Consider the following 22,244-nt stretch of genomic DNA (forward strand, 5'->3'; position numbering starts at 1 on the left):
GACATCTGATCGTTATGTCTCCAAAAATCATCAATTGCCTCCTGCGAAATGCCGTGTACTGTGACAACTGCCATAGCGCCGGTCACTGAATGTTGACATTTCGTCCGAGTGAGTGGAGGGGGGTGTGGCTTAGCCATAGGTCAATTGTTACCATACATGCAATAAATGACTAAAACGGCTACACCAAACCGTTAACTAACACAACTGCTAAACTTTCAGCTAACACAAACCAAACTGTTATAGTTGTTCAACTGAATTCTTACTTGACATGAAATAAACAATTAAAACTGTTACACCAAACCGTTAGTTTAGCAGTTGTGTCAGCTAACTTGACATACATGGCTTAAACGTTTACACCAAACATTTGGCTAACACAAATCAAACTGTTTTAGCTGTTAAAGTCAGGGTAAAGCAAACATAAGTATATGAGATGAGTTAATCACACCACAGAAAAAATTTCTCATGAACCACTCGGCCACATTTGACAATTAGAAAAATCGCCACCTATATAATATGAGGTTTTGAAATCGTGAAAAAATTGGCGATATTCTTTGCTCAAGCGACGCAGGTGACACTTGAAACGCAATACATCGCTCGCACAATAGGGGGTAGCAGAGTCACTGGTACATTCCGGCTAGCTAGTACTGCTGTAGCTAGCTAGTACTGCTATTTTATTAGAGTGCAGGGCATGAGAACTGTCATATAAATGGGGGTGTGTCTGTACGAGTTCGCAAAGTTTTTCCTCCTTGCCCGCCATATTTCATACCTGCTTCTTCTGTGAATAACAAAAAGTGGTTAATTTCAAGTACGTTGCTTGCTTTATCACCCCTGCTGGCAACGCATGGTATTACACGTGTTGCTGCGTCGCGTATCAAAAAAATAGACAACACATTTTGAGACGCAAGCACCAATGAATTCGCGTCTGCGTGCCTATGCATCGACTATGAAACGGCCCTAACATGCACAAACCCCGATTTGAAAAATGAGCCACTGCGCAGCGACAGACTCTTGTTATCAACTAAATCAGTAGCAGACAGCACATAACCCACCGAGACCAATGAAATACAGTATTGTAGGTAGTTCTTGCAAAACGTTTTACACATTAATTTTATTATTGTATGTTGTACTCTTGGTAACCCGTCCTAGTGAGATATTAGTGATACTCCCCCGAAATTCTTAATCTTTCCCATCAACACACATTTGACCTAAAAAGTGGTTGTTTAAAGTTTGCTCCTTAATAGAGAGATAAAGTTTCACATTTGCACACTGCACAATGATACCAGACTATTTACAGTATAGATTGGAGATTGTGGAGGCATATCTGCTCCTCCCTCAAGGGTCTACATGTGAAGGAAAAGGAACCAAATGATTACTGATAAACTTATAACAGCAGTATTTTCACTCACATTCATTATTACCTGGTGGTAAACAGACAGCGATGGACAGAAATCGACATTGCTTTGCATTATGGAGTATGGAGCAGCAGTACTTTTGGTGCGGTAGAGCGTCTCAGGTACTTTCATTTAGGCTGCCAACTTGATGCAAACAAATACATTCAAAACAGACAGGAAGGTTACATCTTGTGATGCACCCAACAAAAAAATGTAGAGAGTGAAAGTGCTGTGCTCCGTCCATTTTTCACACTGTGTTTGCCGTCCTCTGACAAAATCATTTTCCATCTCATCAGCAAAGTAGTCACAGAGATGCTGGCTGATGGAAATGTTGTTCAAGTTCAGGAAAACAGGACATTTTGCTCCCTATATGAGATATGGTGATGGACTGTTCTGCAGGAAAACAGCCTATGTAAAATTCAGACTGTTTAAATGACTTTCTGACACAGTGGTGAAACTCATAAAAGGAAAGGCTCAAAGTTAAATAGGAATGTTTTATGGCCACAAAGATGCATTTCAAGAATATGTGTCAGAATGATGGAAACATTTTGGTGCCTCAGAGGAAAATGGCTTTTTATACAACTCATAACTGCCATTTTTTTAGGTTTGGCAATCTTTTCTATCAGCCCATTCTCACTTCCAACTTGTCAAATAACACCGCTTTGTCAGTGATCTTGTCGTCAGATATTGACGCACGTAGACACTCTTCGCATTGGTATGAAACAGACTGACTGGCTGCAGTTTGTCACGCCACCGGCAGGTGCTTTATAAGACGCAGCTACCTTAGTACAAAGAGTGAGAAAGCCCGTATAGGGTAGGTGGATGGGTCAAACAAACTCAGAACATCCAGGAGCCCGCTGTTCGTTTCCCATATGAGAACCTAAAGTCAGTGGAGTTATTTTAACAACACAGTGTGTTGGTATGTGCATTATACTAGGGTAGTCACGTATGTCACATGAAGTAGTCTGTCATGTCACATTACATGATGTTTGTAAAAACAGTACTTTTTTTTCTAATCCAAACCACATACTTTTTTTTGCCTAAACTTAAAGGGAAATTTCGGTTTATTCAAATGATAAACAAACATGGCAGCACACCGGTAAGGTAAGACAACACGTTTACATGTCGTTTTCTATATGTTCTCTGACATTTATCCTAACGATATGAGGCGATCTTTGTGGGAAAAAAGCTTGTTTAGTGGACTAACTTTGCACTTGAAGGTTGCCCGTTCACTTACGTTTTAACAGGTCTGATGCTACTATGCGCCCCAGCTGTATCTAGGCTAACGGCTAACATGATAACTATTATTTTTATGTCACTAGTCACTTGAAACAAATTTAGGATGATAGGAGACAGGTTGAAATAAACCGAAATTTCCCTTTAAGGAAGTTAACGTTAAAAAAAAGAAGTTTAATGTTGTGAGTTTATTTTGAAAAGGACTGTATGCATGTAACGAGCAGAAACATTTTTTGAAAAGACGTGTATGTATAAAGCGGAAACTGACTAGTCAGTGTGTTTTCTTTTGTGTTTAATCACGTGGAAATAAGAATCATCGTATTTTTGTTACATTAGAATGATCCGTTTATAGGGAGCAGGTCCTATACGGAGATCACCATGTTGCACCGCCACGTGTCTACAGTAGCCCAGACCAGACAAACCAAACACTGGCTCCAAGCACCATTATTGGAAAAACACCAGTTTTTGTAACGTGAAGCTCAGGGTCCCATGTCATTTTCACAGACAAAATTTCCAAAATTTTCCATGCCTTCTCAAGGACCCATCATGAAGTTTTTTCTTGCCCCACTTGCCAGATGTTTTTCAGACATTAGATTCAAACTCTATTCAAACATAAAGGAAGGGAAAGACAAACCCAGGGAGAAAATGACAAAGCATACGTCATGGTAAACGAAACACTGTCTCACATCGACACATATTAGGGCTATGTCACGTCAACAGCTATAGAAAATTAATTTGCAATTACGTTACATTATGAGGAAGGTTGTCCGCAGTTGCATTATACACAACAATGTTCCGTGACTTTTCCAGGTCTGGAAAGTGTAATTGTGAAAATCCATTACTTTTGCGAGTTTTCCATGATTGTGGGAACCCTGGGAACTGCTTTATTCAGTGTTTTTACCAGCTGAAATTACCTGATAATTTGGCTCATGGCATAAACTCTGAGAATGTCTGAATCTTAAGTTGTCCAAGAAAACAGGTGAGCAACTGATAGCAAGAGCTAGGTTAGCAGCCCATGTCCGGCATGCCAAGCAGTGTTAGAGAAACACTGATTTGTAGCGTGAAACTGCTTTAATCAGTGTTTTTACAGGTTTAAATCCGTTGGTCTGTTTGTTTTCAAGAAGAAGAAGAGACCTCTGTGAATAATTCAGATCCCGATAAAAACCTTCTGAATAATGACCACTGAAGGAATTCTAGCCAGGAGAAGTTTCAGCTGGTTGCAATCTGCAGTCCTCACCACTAGATGTCACTATTTACACCTCAATCTTACACACTGGACCTTTAAATAAAGATCTGTGTACTTAAACATTGGTATTATGTTTCAGGACCACAGGGAAAACATGGAAACATATTTTCAGCCGGTCTCTAAAGGCTGACAGCTGTCTGAAGCTCTGACAGCGCTGCAAATGTGATTAACTGTGATTCTGGATAATTCTGCCAATATCATTAAAACACAGAGTGGTGTCAAAGGTCTGCATCAGTCAAAACATCATTGTTTGTCTGCAACAGGCTCTGCTGTCTGAACTGTGGTCGTCAGTGATTACATATATGAGCATATTAAACAGGAGAAAGACAGAAAGATTACTAACGAGCTCCGTGGTTGTTACCACGAGAGACGTCAAAGAAACAAAGTGATGTTTTTTTAATAACACAGAGCTCTTCATGCTCTGAGGGACTCATCAGCGTGCCTCAAAAGCGTCTTTCACCAATTAGACCGTGAGAACAAGACTACAGGTTGTTGGATGCAATTTAGATGCACATCAGGGTTTGGGATGAACGGCTTTCTCGTTTCATGTTCCACCGGCAGCGCCTCGTGTTTGATTTCACCTCCGTTAACAAATAAATTGTTTATTCTTTTTCTTAAGGTCGCTATAAATCTAATCATGCTTCAGTGTTCTCCTCCACATGCTCCCCTCAGTCTTCAAAGGTTTATTCAATTAAATCTTTAATAGGAAACAACACACACTCTGCCAGTTTAAGATGTGTTAAATCAGACTGATGCTACAGAAGAGATCAAGGCCACTCAGAGAGCTATCAAGAAAACACATTCAAGCTGCTAATCAGTTCAACAGCCTTGAAAAGATGATCATTAGAAGACTTGAACATCTTTGATGATCTGGTGCCAGATTTGAGCTCCATTTCGAAAATAGATTTATTTGAACCATATTTATGTCTGCAAATATAAATGATTCACTGAATACAAATGTGATATTTATTCAGAGATTCCATCAAATAATTAAGATGAATCAAGTGTAAGATAATAACAGAGAGGAACAGCGGCAGAGAACTAGAGAGGTTTAAATATTGTGCTGTCTGTTCTGGCCCTGAATGCATCACGAGACTAAAGGGAGCCTGGAGCAGCAACATGACCCGCCCTCTAGCTGCACGACTCCCTCACCATACCTACATGTATGTCCACGATCAGCCCCTTTGGCCTGGAGGCAAAAGTCCTGACAAAATTGCTAAGTTAGCTATTAGTGGAGCTGATTGTCTGAATAACAGGAACGCAGGAGCTTAAGTGACAGGAAACACCTTTTAATGTGTATGGGAAAGCTGTGTGTCAACTGATACTGCTTGTTTGTCAGTCACTATAAATTGTCATGATGTGCTAATCCTTTGTGAGTAAACCCTCAAATGTCCAATCCTGCGTGTTGTGAGTCTCGTTATTCCACAACACTATGAAGTCTTACGTCAAAAGAGAGACAGTTTAGGTTTCGGTAATGCCGGATCCAGACTACACGATATCAGCCCAATTATAGCCCAACGTGGCCGCCATACAGTGTCGGCCCTGATCGTGGATGACAATGAGCGTCATACGCAATAATCCATCTTTTTATTATAAGTGATACCATGTATGGGATGTCTCAGGGTGTCCCAACAGGAAGTCTAGCATGTTTGATTTTCTTGTTGTCCTCTATTACTTCTCCTGTCACAGCCGTCACTTTGACCAATAGGAACACAGAGCAATCTGCTGCTCTTCTCATGCTAATGCTAAGCGAGCAATTAGCTGTAAATTACTTGGTTAAAAGAGAGATTGTTATGGTTATGATTAAGGTAAGGGTAAAGGGAAGGGTTACATTGGGCTACTTATGCTAATGCTAAGCTAGTGATTAGCTATAAATTATTTGGTTAAAAGAGAGATTGTTATGGTTATGATTAAGGTAAGGGTAAAGGGAAGGGTTACACTGGGCTACTTATGCTAATGCTAAGCTAGTGATTAGCTGTGAATTATTATGTTAAAAGAGAGATGGTTATGGTTATGGTTAAGGTAAGGGTAAAGGCAAGGGTTACATCTGGCTACTTATGCTAACGCTAAGCTAGCGATTAGCTATAAATTATTTGGTTAAAAGAGAGATGGTTATGGTTATGATTAAGGTAAGGGTAAAGGGAAGGGTTACATTGGGTTACTTATGCTAATGCTAAGCTAGCGATTAGCTGTAAATTATTAGGTTAAAAGAGTGGTGGTTAAGGGTAAGGGTAATGGGAAGGGTTACATCTGGCTACTTATGCTAATGATAAGCTAACAATTAGCTTTGAAGTCCTACATTAAAAGAGAGGTGGTTAAGGTTAGGGTAAGGGTAACGGAAAGTGTTACATCTTGTTATGTACAAAGTGAATCATGCCTTAATGTATTATAAATTATAAAGTGGATTATTGCTACATTTGATCTCATCTCTTCACCACAGTGTAGTGTTGTAGAACGCTACTACAACAACCGTCACGTTGGTGGGTTCGTCTTGTACCAGCAGTGGGTGCGATTCACGGGGGCACATCATGTACGCTACAAACAGAATATGTCTGCAGCTTTACGTGTCCCAGCTGCTCTGGTGTGGTGACAGGACGTACCTTCTGGATGGTCTCCAGCATGGACCAGCCTCCATTCCACGGCTTGGTGGACTTCCTGATGCAGTTGAGGCTGGCCATACTGTGCCACTTCCTGTCCTCCAACTTCCTGTAGAAGGCGTTGGCCAGCATCAGCACACTGTCATACAGGTAGAGGTTGGACACCTGGAGAGAAGGGGAGACAGAGGAGAGCTTAAAAAAAGCCCCACTGCTTTATGTGATTCACATAAAAAGGATTTGTCTCAAGATGTCAACCAGAAAAGAAATAAATGTCAACAGGACTGCAAAACAGCAAAACAAAATTAATCTCTCACAATCATCACTAATGACCCATTAGAAGTTCTGTTCTGTTCTGTTGGGAAACCTTGGGTTCTGACATTCATGTGGTTGCCACCTGACACGCTCCACCCACCTAAACACCAGTGCAGATCAGGTACCCCCCAGTTATGGCAACGGCACTCCTCAGTAGCAGTGGCCCCCAAACAGAACAATGCACCATGCCACACCACAAAAACTGCTCAGGAATGGTCCGAGGAACGTGACAAAAAGCTCAAGGTGTCAACCTGGCCTCCGAATTCCCTGGATCCTCATCTGATCAAACATCTGTGGGACGTGCTGGTACCCCATCTCACAACCCACAGGACTCAAAAGATCTGATGGTAACGCCCCAATGCCAGACACCAAGGGACACCCTCCAGAGGCCCTGGACAGGTCAGAGCCAAGTCCGGTCCAAGGAGCACCCACCATGGATCAGGGGTACCTCTGGGGTACCAGCAGGTCCCTCTAATGTTTGATCAGGTTGAGATCTGGGGTAATTGGAGGTCAGGTCGAAGCCTTGAGCTCTTTGTCCCGTTCCTCAGGTCATGCCTGAGCAGTTTTTGTGATGTGGCATGGCACATTGTCCTGCTGGGGGCCCACTGCCATCGATACGTGCTGTTGCTATGAGAGGGTTTATTTTGTCTGCAACGGTGTTCAAGTGGGTGGCGCACGTCAAGTAGCATCCACATGAATGCCAGGACCAAAGGTTTCCCAGCAGAACATTGTGCTGTAACAAGATGATCAATGTTATTCACTTCACCTGCCAGTAGCTTTAATGGTTTGGCTGATCGGTGTATATATTACGTTTCTTCTCATAAACCAACACAGACCAGCAGGTCCATCTTCTCTCTCTACGTGCTTCAGCCTTCCCCTCATCCAAAGCAAGTACTCCACCTTGTGCCGACATATTACCTCCAAGGATATTCGGTGTCATAGCAACCAGATGCAACCTGTGTCTCAGCTGAAAAAAAGCTGTGTCTCCAAAGCGCTCTCAAACGCTCCCTGATGGCTGTTTCATTAGGAGTGTTTGACATTTTCAGCTGGGAAAACAATGCTGTGGTGGACATGGGACCTTAAGATTTCCTCTTACAGTTAAGGGTATAGCAGCTCGAACTCTATCTCATCGTCAGTCCAAAAAGTCACGGCTCTGGATGTAGATTTCTCCATGTTGTTACCGGCTTCTTCTTCTCTTACACATTTAATGCTATTGGACTTCCGGGTCAAAGCCCGGGGCAGAAACTGTGGAGCATGCTCAGAGCGCCTCGGCCAGTTTGGGTCTGATTGACTGTATACATGCAGGAGTCACATGATCTGGGTGTGTTAGTCCCACTGTGACACATTTAGGACCATTTCAGTCACACTGACACATTTACATGGATTTTAAAAGTCCAGTTTTAGTCAGACTGACACAATAAATGGAGTTTCTCTGATGTCATGTAAACGTACGAGTGTGACGTTAAAGTAAATTTAAAATAAGCTTTAACATCTTCTTTGTGTGTTTTAATATAGGGACAATACTGAATAAAAACAGCACTTGAAACATCACACACACACACACACACACAGGCCACATGTGTGACACAGCTGGATAGTGCATCATCTGCAGCCTCTAAAGTAACACCACCACGAGCACTGCTGACACACACACACACACACACACACACACACACACACACACACACACACACACTGGATGGTGTTGAGATGACAGTCAGCTAGTAGCCAGCCTGTCTACATGTGATCATGTGCTCTCTCACCCTGGGCTGCAGAGGGCAGAGGAAACACACTGTGACAAATCACACACATACGCACGCCAAAGCAGGGAGCAGAGACCAAATGCAAGGTGACAAATGAGCATCACTGTGTCCAGATGAGTACAGCTGACTGGCATGAAGCCCATACAGCACGCTGCCGGAGGCTCCCACACACGCGCACACACATACACACAGATAAAGCATTTATATTCCCCCTGCTGTCCTCTTTTGTCATGGAAAGACTAAATCTGAAGAGAACATATTTATATGACAAAGACGGAGACGGGAGAAAAGAAAATCTGCAAAGATCCGTGTATTCTGAAAAGCTACAATCTGTGACCCAAATGTAAAACATGTAACTGGAGCGTACTGTCACTCCTGAACTGCTGTTTGAATTCAGACAGCAGACAACAACTATAAATCTGTCATCAGTAAAATACAGGTTGGGCCTGAGATCTGTCATGTTTACTGAAGATGCTGCTGCAGACAGTTTGCATGCTCCGCTGCTGATAATGACGTGTTGAAAGTGTTGACAACAACAAACTGTTTGACGCAGAAGCTTCAGGGCTCGTGGCCAAAATATCATGTTTCACTAACGAAGCTCAGCGTTTCTTTTCTCCCTCTGACAAACAGATTGAGTCAAAACAAAAGAAAAAGCACTCGTTAATTTGGGTCAACAGGACTAACATCTGCTCTGTTGTTTTAGTACAACGAGGGAGGATTTGTCTGGATCTCCTGTATTTTCAGTTTTAGATTAAAAACTAAGGTTGAAAACACAGCATATTAGAAAAGTAGAACTACCGCCTCGTGGTTGTGTGACTCCGCCCACCAGCCCAGTGTCTCTGACAGTCTCCATCCATGTCAGTGAAAACATGGATGCTTCACACACAGAAGATCTATACAGTCAGCACAGTTTCAAGATTAGAGTCACCAATTCAGTATCTGACCAAATGTCTCCCCTTCTGTTCCTGAGATATGATGTTAAAACATGATGATGTCACAGTCAAGCTGGCCTTTGACCTTTTCAATATAAAATGTCATCACTTCATCTTTTTATCCTGTTAGACATTTGTGTCAAGTTTTGCCATAATTAGTGTAGGAATTCATGAGTTATGGCGAAAAGCACATTTGGTGAGGTCATAAAATCTGGTCTGGCCTTGACCTTTGACCTTCAGTTTATTCTTCAGTCCATGTGGACATTTGTGTCAAATGTAAAGAATTTCCCCTCAGGTGTTCTTTAGATGTTGTGTTCACAGGAATGGGACAGATGCAAGGTCACATTGACCTTTGATCTTTGACCACCAAATTCCAATTTCAAGAGATTCCCTCACAGTGTCCTTGAGATATCACATTCACAGAAATGAGACGCGACAAAGGACACAGTGACCTTAAACTCTGAGCACCAAATTCTGATCACTTTATCCTTGACTCAGTGGATGCTTGTGCCAAAGTGGAAGAAAATCAGCCATCACGTTCACAAGAATAAGACAGATGCAAGGTCATATTGACCTTAACCTTTGACCACCAAAGTCTAATTGTTGAGTCCCAGTGGACGTTTGTGCCAAATTTAAAGAAATTCCGTTGAGTTGTTCTTGGGATATGTTCACAAGGATGGTACAAACGTACGAAGAACACGGGAAAATCCAGGTATTCTTCAGTCATCATGTTCACAAGAACGAGACAGATGAGGTCACATAGACTTGAGCTTTGACCTATGACCACCAAAATCTGAGCAGTTCATTGTTGAGTCCAAGTGAACGTTTGTGCCAAATTTGAAGAAATTTCATCAAGCTGTTCTTGAGGTTTTGCATTCCCAAAATCAAATGAGATGGATGCAAGGTCACACTGACCTTTGATCTTTGACCACCAAATTCCAATTTGAAGAGGTAAAGAGAAACAAGACAGACAAGGACACAGTGACCTTAAACTTTGAGCATCAAATTCTGATCACTTCGTCCTTGACTCAAAGTGGATGCTTGTGCCAAATTTGAGGAAAATCAACCATAGTGTTCTTGATATATCACGTTCACGAGAATGAGACAGATGCAAGGTCATACTGACCTTAACCTTTGACCACCGAAGTCTAATTGTTGAGTCCAAGTGGACGTTTGTGCCAAATTTAAAGAAATTCCGTTGAGATGTTCTTGAGATATTATGTTCACAAGAATGGTACGAACGTATGAAGAACACGGGAAAATCCAGGTATTCTTCAGTCATCATGTTCACAAGAACGAGACAGATGAGGTCACATAGACTTGAGCTTTGACCTATGACCACCAAAAACTAATCAGTTCAAGTGAACATTTGTGCCAAATTCGAAGAAATTTCCTCAAACTGTTCTTGAGATTTTCCATTCTCAAAAATCAAATGAGATGGATGCAAGGTCATGGCGGCTTTGACTGTTGACCTATGATCACCAAAATCTGAGCAGTTCAGTATTAAGTCCAAGTGAACGTTTGTGCCACATTTGAAGAAATACCTTTGAGGCATTCTTGAGATATCATGCTTACAAGGATGGTACAAACATACGTAAAGACAGACAACCCGAAAACATGATACCTCCGGCCACAGCTATCGCCAGCGTGGAGGCATAAAAATGATAAAGGCTGATAGAAACCTCAACACTGTGGTACCTGCTTCTTCTTCTTCTTCTTCTTCTTCTTCTTCTTAACTACACAAAACATTCAAGTCATTCACTGTTTTCGGCCTCCACTCCACCAGTAAGATGAAAAACAGAGACTGAAGGAGTGAAGACGTCTCTGGTTTGATTCCAGACAGTCACTGTTCATATTAAACTTGATCATTTTCAGCTTTAGTTCCTGGAAAATGTTTCACTCCCGTAAATCTGATCTGCTCCCTGAACAGAGTGAATGTCTCCATCCAGACAACCTGCTGACAGCGTCTGACGACTGGACGCTCTCTGTCCTCCGTCAGGGAAGAAGCCGGGGGGCGAATGACCTCAGTGAACATTTAACCCTGTTTTGCATGAATTATTGAGACAAATGTCCTCCTCTACCTATCTCCCCGAGGGCCTCAGGTGAGGACTGAGAGGTTTAACAAAGGTCAAGGAGAAGGAGAAGACAGGTGAGAGACAGATGGAGGACAGGGAGACATGAGGTGGGAATGTTCAGGTGGTGTAGAGAGAAGACGGCTGTGTAGAGAGGAAAGAAACATAAGCAGGTGAAAACAGGAAAAAGAAGAACAGGGGAGGAAAAGGAATAAAAGGAAAAGACGGAAATGAGAGATAAAGGGACTGAAAATAAGAAAACAAGAGAGGGAATGCTGAAGAAAAATAAAAGACAAAAATGACGTGTGGTACAAGGATATGAAATAAAAGAGGAGCTATCATCACTAAGAAAAAGACCAGATGTAAAGGTGAGAGAGCTATATGAAACAAGAGTGAGGACAAAAAAAGGGAAGACGGAGGAGAGTTTTACAGAGTGCACTGCTTCATGTGAAACACACAGAAAAGGATTTGTCTCTAGACGTCAGCAGGACGAGCTACAGAACATCCAGCTTAATACTGAAGGTAGAGTGAGCAGCATTTTCCTGATAAACAATGTACCGTCTCATACAGCTTGTTGGGAATAGAATGATTTTATGCATTTTACTATCAGTTGTGTTTCACTATATAAGTTTTAGATGTGTGAACAATGAGAATACTAAGATGATTTCAGCTGATCTGAATGTGTTTGCTTTGCAGAAGCGGAGAAGTACAGGAGAGGAAGAGACATGAAATCTGAGGAGCACATACCGCAATGCTTAGATAATTAGTTTCATATATGGTAAAAATAATAGAAAGTGATGTACAGATAGTAAGGTACAGCACGTGTAGGGAGTTGTGTTGTTCTCTTGTCTTTCAAAACAGGAACCACGCCCCCACTGTCAGCGGGAAGGAGTCAGATTAACACGAGGCAGGGGCGTGGTGTGGTGAAGGAGGAAGTGGAACTGCCAATGAGAAGAGGACAACGCCTTGCGTGCACAATGACACTCTGTTACGCTCAAATATACTGGGTCAGGGAAAGGACAGGAGGTCAGACTTCGTGAACTGACACACCTTTGTTGTTCGTCAGGGACTTGAAGTTGAGACCCAGAGCTCTGTAATTTTATTCCTTTACTGCTTAATAAACTACATTAACTGAGACCGAATATCTTCTCCTATTGCTTCATTAAAGAACATGCAGGACTGAGCTCACACATAGCACATTGGAGAGTAGGATGAGCCCCAAGTCCATCAAGCTGTAATCCCTCTAAATCATCACTTATGACCTGCTGAAGGTGTGTGGTGGCATATTTCTCTGCCTGTGTCTTCTTATTATGCTACATCCTGTACGTTTCTCGGCATCAGCCTTCAGTCAGTGATGAGTAGCCCCCAGCCAATAACAGCAGGCAGGATATGAGGTCGGGACTCTGTAAAAATGTAGCCGCCAGGTGATTATAGGCAGGGAGGAGGGGCCAACTTTAATTAGTGTTTTTACAGCCCGCTCTCACTCCCAACTCAACTCGGTCTCACTGTGAAGTCAGAGAATACCGGCGCCAGGGCACTGACTTCCGGCAGCAGACACAGACGAAAAAAGCGGTCCTTTCATGTCGGCATACGTAGCAGGCTGCAGTGTTTGTGTTACAGCGCCGGCGGCATTAGGGGCAACAACGAAATTAAGGGGCTGAAAGACAGACTGGTGTGGGAGGGGTGGTGGTTCCAACAACCACGGACTTTCACCCGGGAGACCAGTCTTCCCTTCCCATATGATTCTAAAGCCAAACCCTGTTCTTTTTTCCTTAACCCAACCACGTGTTTGTTATTGAAGGAAAAATCACGGTGTTGTACCGACGTAGTGCTTTTATTTTGAAGGAGACTGTATGCAAACTGTACATTTCCTATGAAAACAGAAGCGTATTTTGAAAACAGACATTGCATGTAACAGGCTGAAGTTGACACAGCGTCCCAGAGCGTCAACAACCAACACACCCAGGGTACCTTGGACGTCATACAGTTTTGACCTTCAACCATCTTATCAGTTCATAAATTAGTCCAGGTGGACGTTTGTGCCAAATTTGAGGAAACTCCTTCAAGGCCTTCTTGAGATATTGTGTTCATGAGAAGAGGCAGTGATATTAAGCACAAAGTCACGAAAAATTATGTTGTTTTGATGAGAGTTCGTCAAACAGATAGTCGTTTTTAATATTTTTCTTGAGGCTGTTAGGTGTGATGTATTTGAAAATAAAATTGCAATATGCCCAAGGATCTTATTTTGCTACTCTACCCTTTGTGTCAGGATACTCAGTGCCAAATGTCATACTTGTTTGACTATTTATGCCACCTTAGTGCCCTTACATTTACATCATTTTGACAGAAAGATAGTCCCAAAAATAGGGTTTTGGGCCCCTGAGACCAAACGGCCCTGAGTTTAAGGTGCTCGTTATCAACTCATGGTGGCTCGAGGTATATACAGACTAACAGGAAATTATAGCAAAAAAACAGCAGAAAACATGATGAGGGCTGGACCTGTCTCCTGGCCTACATGGGATGAACAGACAACCCAAAAACATAGTGCCTCTGGCCAAGACTGCAAGTAGGACAGAGGCATAGAAAGGTGAAAATTGGAAGGAGGAAGATACACTAGAAGCAGTGTGACGATAAAGAGATGGAAAGATGTGTGTGTGTGTGTGTGTGTGTGTGAGAGAGAGAGAGACCTCTGGGTTGTGATGTCAGACATCTTGTAGAAAATGACTCGTCTCCACAAATGTCAAAACAAGACTGAAAAAACCTGCAATATTTTTGGATGTGAATTACAGTAATCATTCTGTTTGCTGTCTGTAGATGTCAGCCACTCTTCACTGTGATATTTCATAACTGCGAATAATAGTCAACACAAGTGTGTGTGTGTGTGTGTGTGTGTGTGTGTGTGTGTGTGTCTGACAGTGTATATTTTGTGCCTCTGAAGATTTAGGCTGCTTTCACACCTGCCCTGTTTGGTCCGGTTCAATTGAACTCAAGTTCGTTTGCCCCCTCAGTGCGGTTCATTTGTGCAGGTGTGAACACACCAAAACAACTGGACTGAGACCTTCTTGAAGAGGTGGTCTCAGTCCGGTTCCAAACGAACTCTGGTGCGGTTGGTTTGTGGTGAGAAGGTGTTCCAACCTGGATGTGAAGCAACTGCAGTCACATGACACATTGTCTGGGTTAAACATGAGCATGTTACAGTCCTGGAGGATTATTAATGTGCACCTCCTCCTGTACTGCTTTAATATGCACATTCAGCACATCCAATGCATCAAAACATTGTTTTCTAGTTGGAGCCGCGTTTGCCTCGTTTTCAAACTGCATGGTTTGACTAAAATGAACAATGACAGCAATATAGTCCACGATGAGCAGCGCTAAAATCAACCTGCGTAGTTGTCCCTCCATTGTGACATTAGAAAGTGTCACATTTATCTTGCAAGTGTACTCTTCTTCAACGTTTGCTTTACTTCCTGGATTTTTCCCACATGGAAATTCTGACCAATCAAGAGCAGCTTTCTCACACAAGGCATTTGATCTGGTCCTCTTGTAAATGCTGCCGTGAGAACACGAACCAACTCTAGGCAATTATACAACTTTGGAACAACATGAGTCCCTGATTCAGTTCAGTTTGAACGCATGAAACAAGGTGCAGGCAGTATGTGGTGACATATTGAAGCCATGAACTGTGTGAAAGCTAAAACACATAGAAACACATCTGCAGGTACGATGAGGAGCATGTTCTGTCTCCTCTCAGCGATACAGAGTCTGAGACCTTGTGCGTCCTCATGTAACATCCAGCTGATATTTGAGCACTGAGATTTGTTCTGACGGCCTCGGAGCACTCCTGTACTGTACGTGCACGGTGTGTTTGTGCTTGTGTGGGTGGGTGAATTTATGAATGTGCTCATGACTTTAGGGTGTGTATGTGTGTATGATTTGCCGCTCCCTGGGCTCCACACTATGGACGCCCGAGGCTCCGACAGAGATCAGATGAGTCAAATGCAGATTTGTTTAAACCTACAGACGGACTGTGACTCACTTACTGCAGGAGAAAGTATCAAAGAAACAGACGGAGAAATCTTTCCCTCCTGTCCTCAGATTCTTTTTCCTTCAGTTAATAATTTGGACCCTCTGATTATTTAATTTGTCTCCTCAAATTAATAATTTGTGCCTCTGAATAAATTGTGGCCTCAAACTATTTAATGTATTCCCTGGAGCATTCATTCAGTGGCTGTCTGTTATGGACCACTTTAATGTGGGACCCAGCTTCAGTATGTGAATCTTCATGTGAAGCTATTAAACAGAACTGTGTTATCTTTGTCATATTCTTTGGTGAAGGACTTTCTGTCCTCCAAAAGACCCACTGAAGGGGACAAATTAAAATATTTCACAGAGGGATGTTAGTGATTCGAGGACACACATTATTCTGAACAAACTGAAATTCCAAACTGGAGGTAATAATCTCTTAAAAACTGTCCTCTGGACTCCGTGAACTTTCCAATTAAGTTTTTCAAACCGCATTTTTTGAACATCCACTTTTTCTACTAGACATAACATCAAGCTACAACGTGAGATGTGGAGCGATGGAACACTGAACAAAATCCGTACGTGAAGTAGTCTTGGCGAGAAGAGGAAACTTTCTGCCGTGAAAATAAACTGTACATAAAGATGGACGACGCGTCTCCATTTTCTCCCACTGAACAAAAATGACGCCAAGATTTTCTGGATAAGGCTTTAGATTTAGTCTAATGTTGTGTTCACCCTGGGAGCAAATAAAACAATTCACGTGAATAAATTACATTTAAGGTCAATGTAAAGATGCGATTAGATGCAATTTCCCTCCTGGGGGTGTGATGGTTGCCACGCTAATGACACGAAATCCGAGTTAGGCAGCGCGAATTAAGCGGGTAGTTTGTTGGTCATGTTTGTTGAAAAATATGAAATTTAAAACAATGTGTGTGTCATGTCTCCAGCAGTGTGTGACAGGTTTAAGGGCTGCTTTACGAGCACACACTCACTGATCATCATTTGAAAAGCTCAGGATCTCTCTATTTATGCTCTCAACAAATAACTAACATGAGCAAACTAGGATTTGTCCCCAGGTTCACTGTAAACTCTGACTTATCCATGTGACTGTTAAGAAGCAGAAACATAACTTGTTTCTTCATGTGCAACATGTTAGTCTGGAGGTTTAAACTGGTGTCCTCTCACAGAGTTGGTGATTCAAACTAAGCTTTGATCTCTGTCAGAGAAAACTGATCTGAGTTCAGACTGTTTACTTACAGCACAGCTACACTCACAGATAACTGAGCCTCCTACCTGCCTGTCAAACACCATCAACCCACAAACCTTCTCCAGTCTGGACTGAGTGGAGTCCTGCGGGGTGAAGCTGTGAAGGCTGTGAGTGGAGCTAGCTGCTAACAGCCACCGCTGCAACTAACAAACTCCACAAATCCATTCAGCAGCTCCACCATCCACAGTCAGACTCACACGGCAGATTATTTACTGCTGAATTACAATTGTACATTTCACACGTACTGTATCGTTAACATTTCCAATGGTTTCCAATCTGATTGTTTTTCACTGAGACATCGATGCTCTTGCAGTCAGAACTGTGCCTCCAAACCTGCGTGTTTCAAGTCAAAAAACGATCATTTTCTCATCGTAACTAAGTGGTTTTTGTGCAGGGATTGAAATCCTAAATCTGGTTTGCATTATATAAGTTTACATTTAAGTTGTCTTCACAACATTTCTGATATTAGGCTGTTTAATATGCTATTAATAAATGTATTCATTTATTTGGTATATTTCCAACACACTGGGCTCGTCCCAATACCCCCCCTTGGCCCTACCCCCTACATTTGCGCGTTACCGTGAGGGGTAGTGGTGTCCCAGTTCCTTTTTGCGTGTAGGGGTAGGGGGCATAACGAGGGGTAGTGGGTATGAAACTAGCCCTTCGGAGCGAGGGATTTCAGACGCTGACTTGCCAGCAAGGGGTAGATGTCACCATGGCTACCACTGAGCAAGAGACAGAAAATAGTTCATACATAGCTAATGTTACTGTTGTCAAGTTGCTTGTTAGCTAGCTAGCTAGCTCGCACTATCTGTCATCTGTCCTGTTCTGCAAAATTGTCTGACTTTTCACATTACGATAACACGCCAGCTGGTATAACTGTGCTGCCTCGTAATGTTAGCTGGTTAGCTAGCTAGCAGAAGTCCCCTGTCGTCTGTTGTTCATCAAACGAAGCATGATGAATGCGACAAACGTGACAGGTAGGATGAACTCAACCAGAGACTCCATTATAGGTGCTGGTTGGAAATGTAGATGGCTCGCAGCTTCCTGTTTAAAATAGTTACGTTTGCGTGAACGTAACCAACGCGGTGACATAATGAGTGGTGTCCCAGTTCCTAGGGAAAGATTTCTACCCCAACCCCTCGTTGCTTCATTTTGAGGACCAAGGGGTAGTGGGCAAGGGGGGGTATTGGGATTGGGCCATGCTCACTCCAGCCTCGTCACATGTCCACGTTTGGTCATGGACTTTCCACGTCCACATATGACGTCCAAGGTACCCTGGCTGTGTTGGTTGTTGCCGTTCTGGGACGCCGTGTCAACTTCCTGTTACATGCATTGTCTGTTTTCAAAATACACTTCTGTTTTCACAGGAAATGTACAGTTTGCATACAGTCTCTGACAAAATAAAAGCACTACATCAGTACAACACCTCTAATTGATGTTTTATTCCTTCAACAACACACACATGTGGTTGGGTTTAGGAAAAAAGAACAGGGTTTGGCTTTAGAATCTTACAGGAAGTGAACACCGACCTCTTGGCAGTGGTTGCTGGACCCATCCGCCACCCCTCCTGCCAGCCATACTCGGACTTTTGCCCCCTTAATTTACGTTTTTGTTCCGCTGCTAATTTTCAGATAACAGGGAATACTCAACCTGAAACTGGGTGAAACTCAACAAACACTCATCAGTCATCAAACCAGTGACAACAGGAAGTAGTCATGTTCATGTTAATGAGTAGTCGTTTACCTCCAGGTTCTGCAGGTATCCCTCCTGTGGGTCACACAGCAGAGAGGAGATCCGGTGGTTGTGTCTCATACAGCGGGTGCTGCTGTCCCTCCACAAGGGGAAGATCTGCCGGATCACCGTCATGCGCCCCAGTGCACTGTTGGTAAGCTCCTGGATCTCTGTGTCGCTGATTTCCTGCGGAGAGTAAAGGAGAGTTTACTGACCTCGCTTCGAAGACTGATTATTGTCTGACATTAGTTTCCTGAGATGCTGATTGTGCTGTGACATGTGTGAACAGGTAAAGTTTGTGAAAACGTCAGTACAGCACCTGATGAGCAAAATAATATTCACTTCCTCCTCCATATTAATAAAGAGCAGCGACAGGGCAGTTTTCACACAGAAAAACAAATGGCAGCGTCGCAGCCGAAAAGACTGCAGGATTCAAAGAGGCCATTAAAAAGCCTCCTTCATTGATGCACATGTTTAATTGCTTTGACGCAGAGAAACCCAATTATTTTCTGTGAGGTGTAATTATAGATAGCCTCAATCTAACTCTAAAAGCATAAAAATAATCTATGAATAATATTAGCTTTATTATGCTTTATAACACCAAACATAATTACAGTCCATGACTTAAACAAGAGTCCCCACTAATGACTCAGTTTGTTTTCTTCAGCCTAATAGAAAAGTCCACTTTGTTGCATTCCTGTATTTAGGCGCCTGCTATCCAATTAAAAGTGAGCAAGGCTTGTAAACAAAAGTCACCAGGATTTGCAGCTCATTTAGTGGAGAGTTTTGAAAAACATGTCATTCTGTCAGTTTAAAGGCTTTAAAGTCAAAACAGGTTTGACTCCCGCTCCTGTAATTGCAGCCGAGACATTAAGAATCTGTCCGCTGTGTTTGCCGAGAGGTGTTAACTTTTTCTTTTGTGTTGATTGTCAGTCCACTTTCATCAGACTCAAGAGATGACTCTCTCCTCTCATCCCAACTCATCAAGTACAGCAGGTTTGCCAGTGGACCTACACGATCAAGGTACTCTCCTGCATCAGTTTTGGACGTTCAGAGACGGTGTGTCAATTTCCGCTTCTCAGTGGTGTTTGGTAGTTAGGAAGGGCCCAAGTGCAAGATTTAGCATCTAAACTAGCTACGACAAGACACTGGACAACATCAACATACATACGACCCAGAAATCATAAGCACAAACCTGTATCTGACAAAAATACCAAATGAAATAAGAATGGCTTCATTCAATTAAATTCATTTTAATAGTTTATTTTATAGTTTATGTAAATAACATTTAATTTTATTGTAGAATAGACTGCTACTGATTCTTTCACAAAAAACAAAAAACATGGGGATGGGTTTGTCTTTATGACAGCAGATACAGCAGCTGGCCCCACGTTTTTAATTTAACATGAGTTCTTTAAACATGGCTGTCTACATTTACCCTAATGCTTGTTACATGCATTGTGTCTTTTCAAAATACACTTCTGTTCTCACCTGAAATGTACAGTTTCTGCTTCTTACATGCACACAGTTCTTTAGGTAAACCACTTCGTTCCTTAAATAAGTGTTTCACCACTGTAAATATGTTCTTTTCATAAACTGAGGTGTCTGTGCAGCAGGAAAATGCAAATACTTTTAAAACTGGTGTGAAATGACCAGAGAAAACAGAGAAAAAGGTTTATGGCAGTTACTCATGCCTCAGATATAGAAAATTAGGGCTGTACCACTGTTTAATAAGAATATTCGACAATTCGTTTTTTTTCCCCTCCATATTAAGTTCTGAACGTAAGTGCTATATCGTAGGCAACTGGACTTTCATGAAGACGTTTCGCCTCTCATCCAAGAAGCTTCTTCAGTTCTAAATGACTGGTACGAAGTTGCAGGCTATAAACTCTGTGTGGGTGGGAACCCCTGCAGAGTCGTAGGGGTCACGTGAGCTCTTAGTTTCAGAGTCGTTAAGGTCACAGTGTGTTTGGCACAGCACAGGAGAGCCAGCTCCTTGGGTCAAGACTCGGCTATCCACTTACATCTACAGGAGAAGGTACACTCCTTTGAGGACAGCAACGTGCACATCTTGGCCACGAAAGAAAGATGGTTTGAAAGAGGAGTAAAAGAAGCCATCTACGTCAAGCTGGAACAACCATCGTTAAACAGAGGAGGTGTCATCCACCCACAATGCAGTCTTCACACCAATTCACCCCTGGTCCCACCTGACCCTAACGACTCACATGGTGGCCAGGTGGGTCAACGACTCACAGTGTGACCTTAACGACTCTGAAACTAAGAGCTCACGTGACCCCTACGACTCTGCAAGGCTTCCCACCCACACAGGGTTTATAGCCTGCAACTTCGTACCAGTCATTTAGAACTGAAGAAGCTTCTCGGACGAGAGGAGTAACGTCTTCAAGAAACGCAAGCAAGTCCAGTTGCCTACGATATAGCACTTACGATTACCATGACCTGGATGACTGAGAATCTTCACTGACATTAAGTTCTGAAGTTTGAACGGGGCTCAGCAGGACATTCAGTGTGACAATGGCCTTCTTATACTACAGTAAACAAGCTAACAGTGCTAACGATGGATTGGAGATGTGCAACCACATTTTTTGCCAGCACTAGATATGAAACAAAAGTCAGAGACTGTGTCGCGTGAAGTATCTGTGAGCTGTAAATTCACCACTTCTACGCAGATGAGAGAAGATGTTATCTCAGAGCCTGACGGTGGAAAGTTTCTCCTTAATGTCTGCAGCTGTCTGTACCAAAGACTGTCTCACTCTTTATACTGCTGCTGCTGCCTGGTACCTATCATCGTCACAAACGACATTAAAAATGGGTCGACGTCAAGGACACACTGAATTAAGAAAAACAACAACAGTCTAACAGCATCGACGCTTAACATCGATTCACTGATCTTTGTCTGAAAGAAACTGCTCAATGTTCGTTTCTTAACTTTCTACCAAACATGGACAAGATGTACTGCCTTGAAAATTGGGCAGTGATTGCGTTATACAATGAAAAGCTCCAGAGAAGCTACTGGGATTATTTTTTCAAAAACCAGTTTATATTTTAATGCACTTCGTGTGCCGGGAGACACAAAGTAAACTGAAGAAAAAACTCAAAGTCGAGGTCAGAGCTCTGTACAGGCGAGTCAACCTCTTCCACACCAAACTCAGAAAGACGTTTCTTTACAGAGCTGCCTTTGTGAACTAAACTGTGAGGACAGGTCTTATAATGTATCTAAAAACCATTAACATTGACCTTTATACAGCAGGTCATGATGAACCACTCACAGACTGAATATTAAGTCAGTGCTTCAGTTGCACCTTGTTCACTATTGCCTCTTTCCCACTGGACAAAAAGACTTCTAACAGCCATTAAAATCTGGCTTCTGTCTTTGTTAGGAAAGGTCACATTCTCAGGAGAATCTTTAGTAGTCAAGGTATTTATCGGCTCCAGCTCCAATCGGCAGTGATGGAAACACAATGACAGATGTTTAGAAAGAACTGGACACAGCGTCGGAGGCAGGGCCTTGTTAATTCCTTTAAAAGTTCCTCAGTGGTGCATAAAGCAAAAAAGTATGACTACCTGGTTAGAATGACCTGAATCTTTAACATCGTCGGGCCCTAGAGACTGAAGGGGAATAAAATGGTTTAATACTGCGGGTCCTCTAGACT

The 22,244-nt window shown here is 42.5% G+C and overlaps 1 protein-coding gene across 2 annotated transcripts in view; it reads right to left on the reverse strand.

The window, feature by feature from the left end:
• Positions 1 to 22,244, reverse strand: part of LOC125880628 (glutamate receptor ionotropic, delta-1-like) — an 841,018-nt gene that overhangs the window by 121,441 nt on the left and 697,333 nt on the right. For both annotated transcript variants that reach the window (XM_049563255.1, XM_049563254.1), the window contains exons 6-7: positions 18,586 to 18,759; positions 6,474 to 6,635 (exon numbers count right to left, since the gene is read on the reverse strand). In XM_049563255.1, the coding sequence (XP_049419212.1) occupies positions 6,474 to 6,635; positions 18,586 to 18,759 (336 nt within the window). The remainder of the gene's footprint in view (positions 1 to 6,473; positions 6,636 to 18,585; positions 18,760 to 22,244) is intronic.

Source organism: Epinephelus fuscoguttatus, linkage group LG20 (assembly GCF_011397635.1).
Source record: "Epinephelus fuscoguttatus linkage group LG20, E.fuscoguttatus.final_Chr_v1".
In the NCBI taxonomy this organism is placed as follows: Eukaryota; Metazoa; Chordata; class Actinopteri; order Perciformes; family Serranidae; genus Epinephelus; species Epinephelus fuscoguttatus.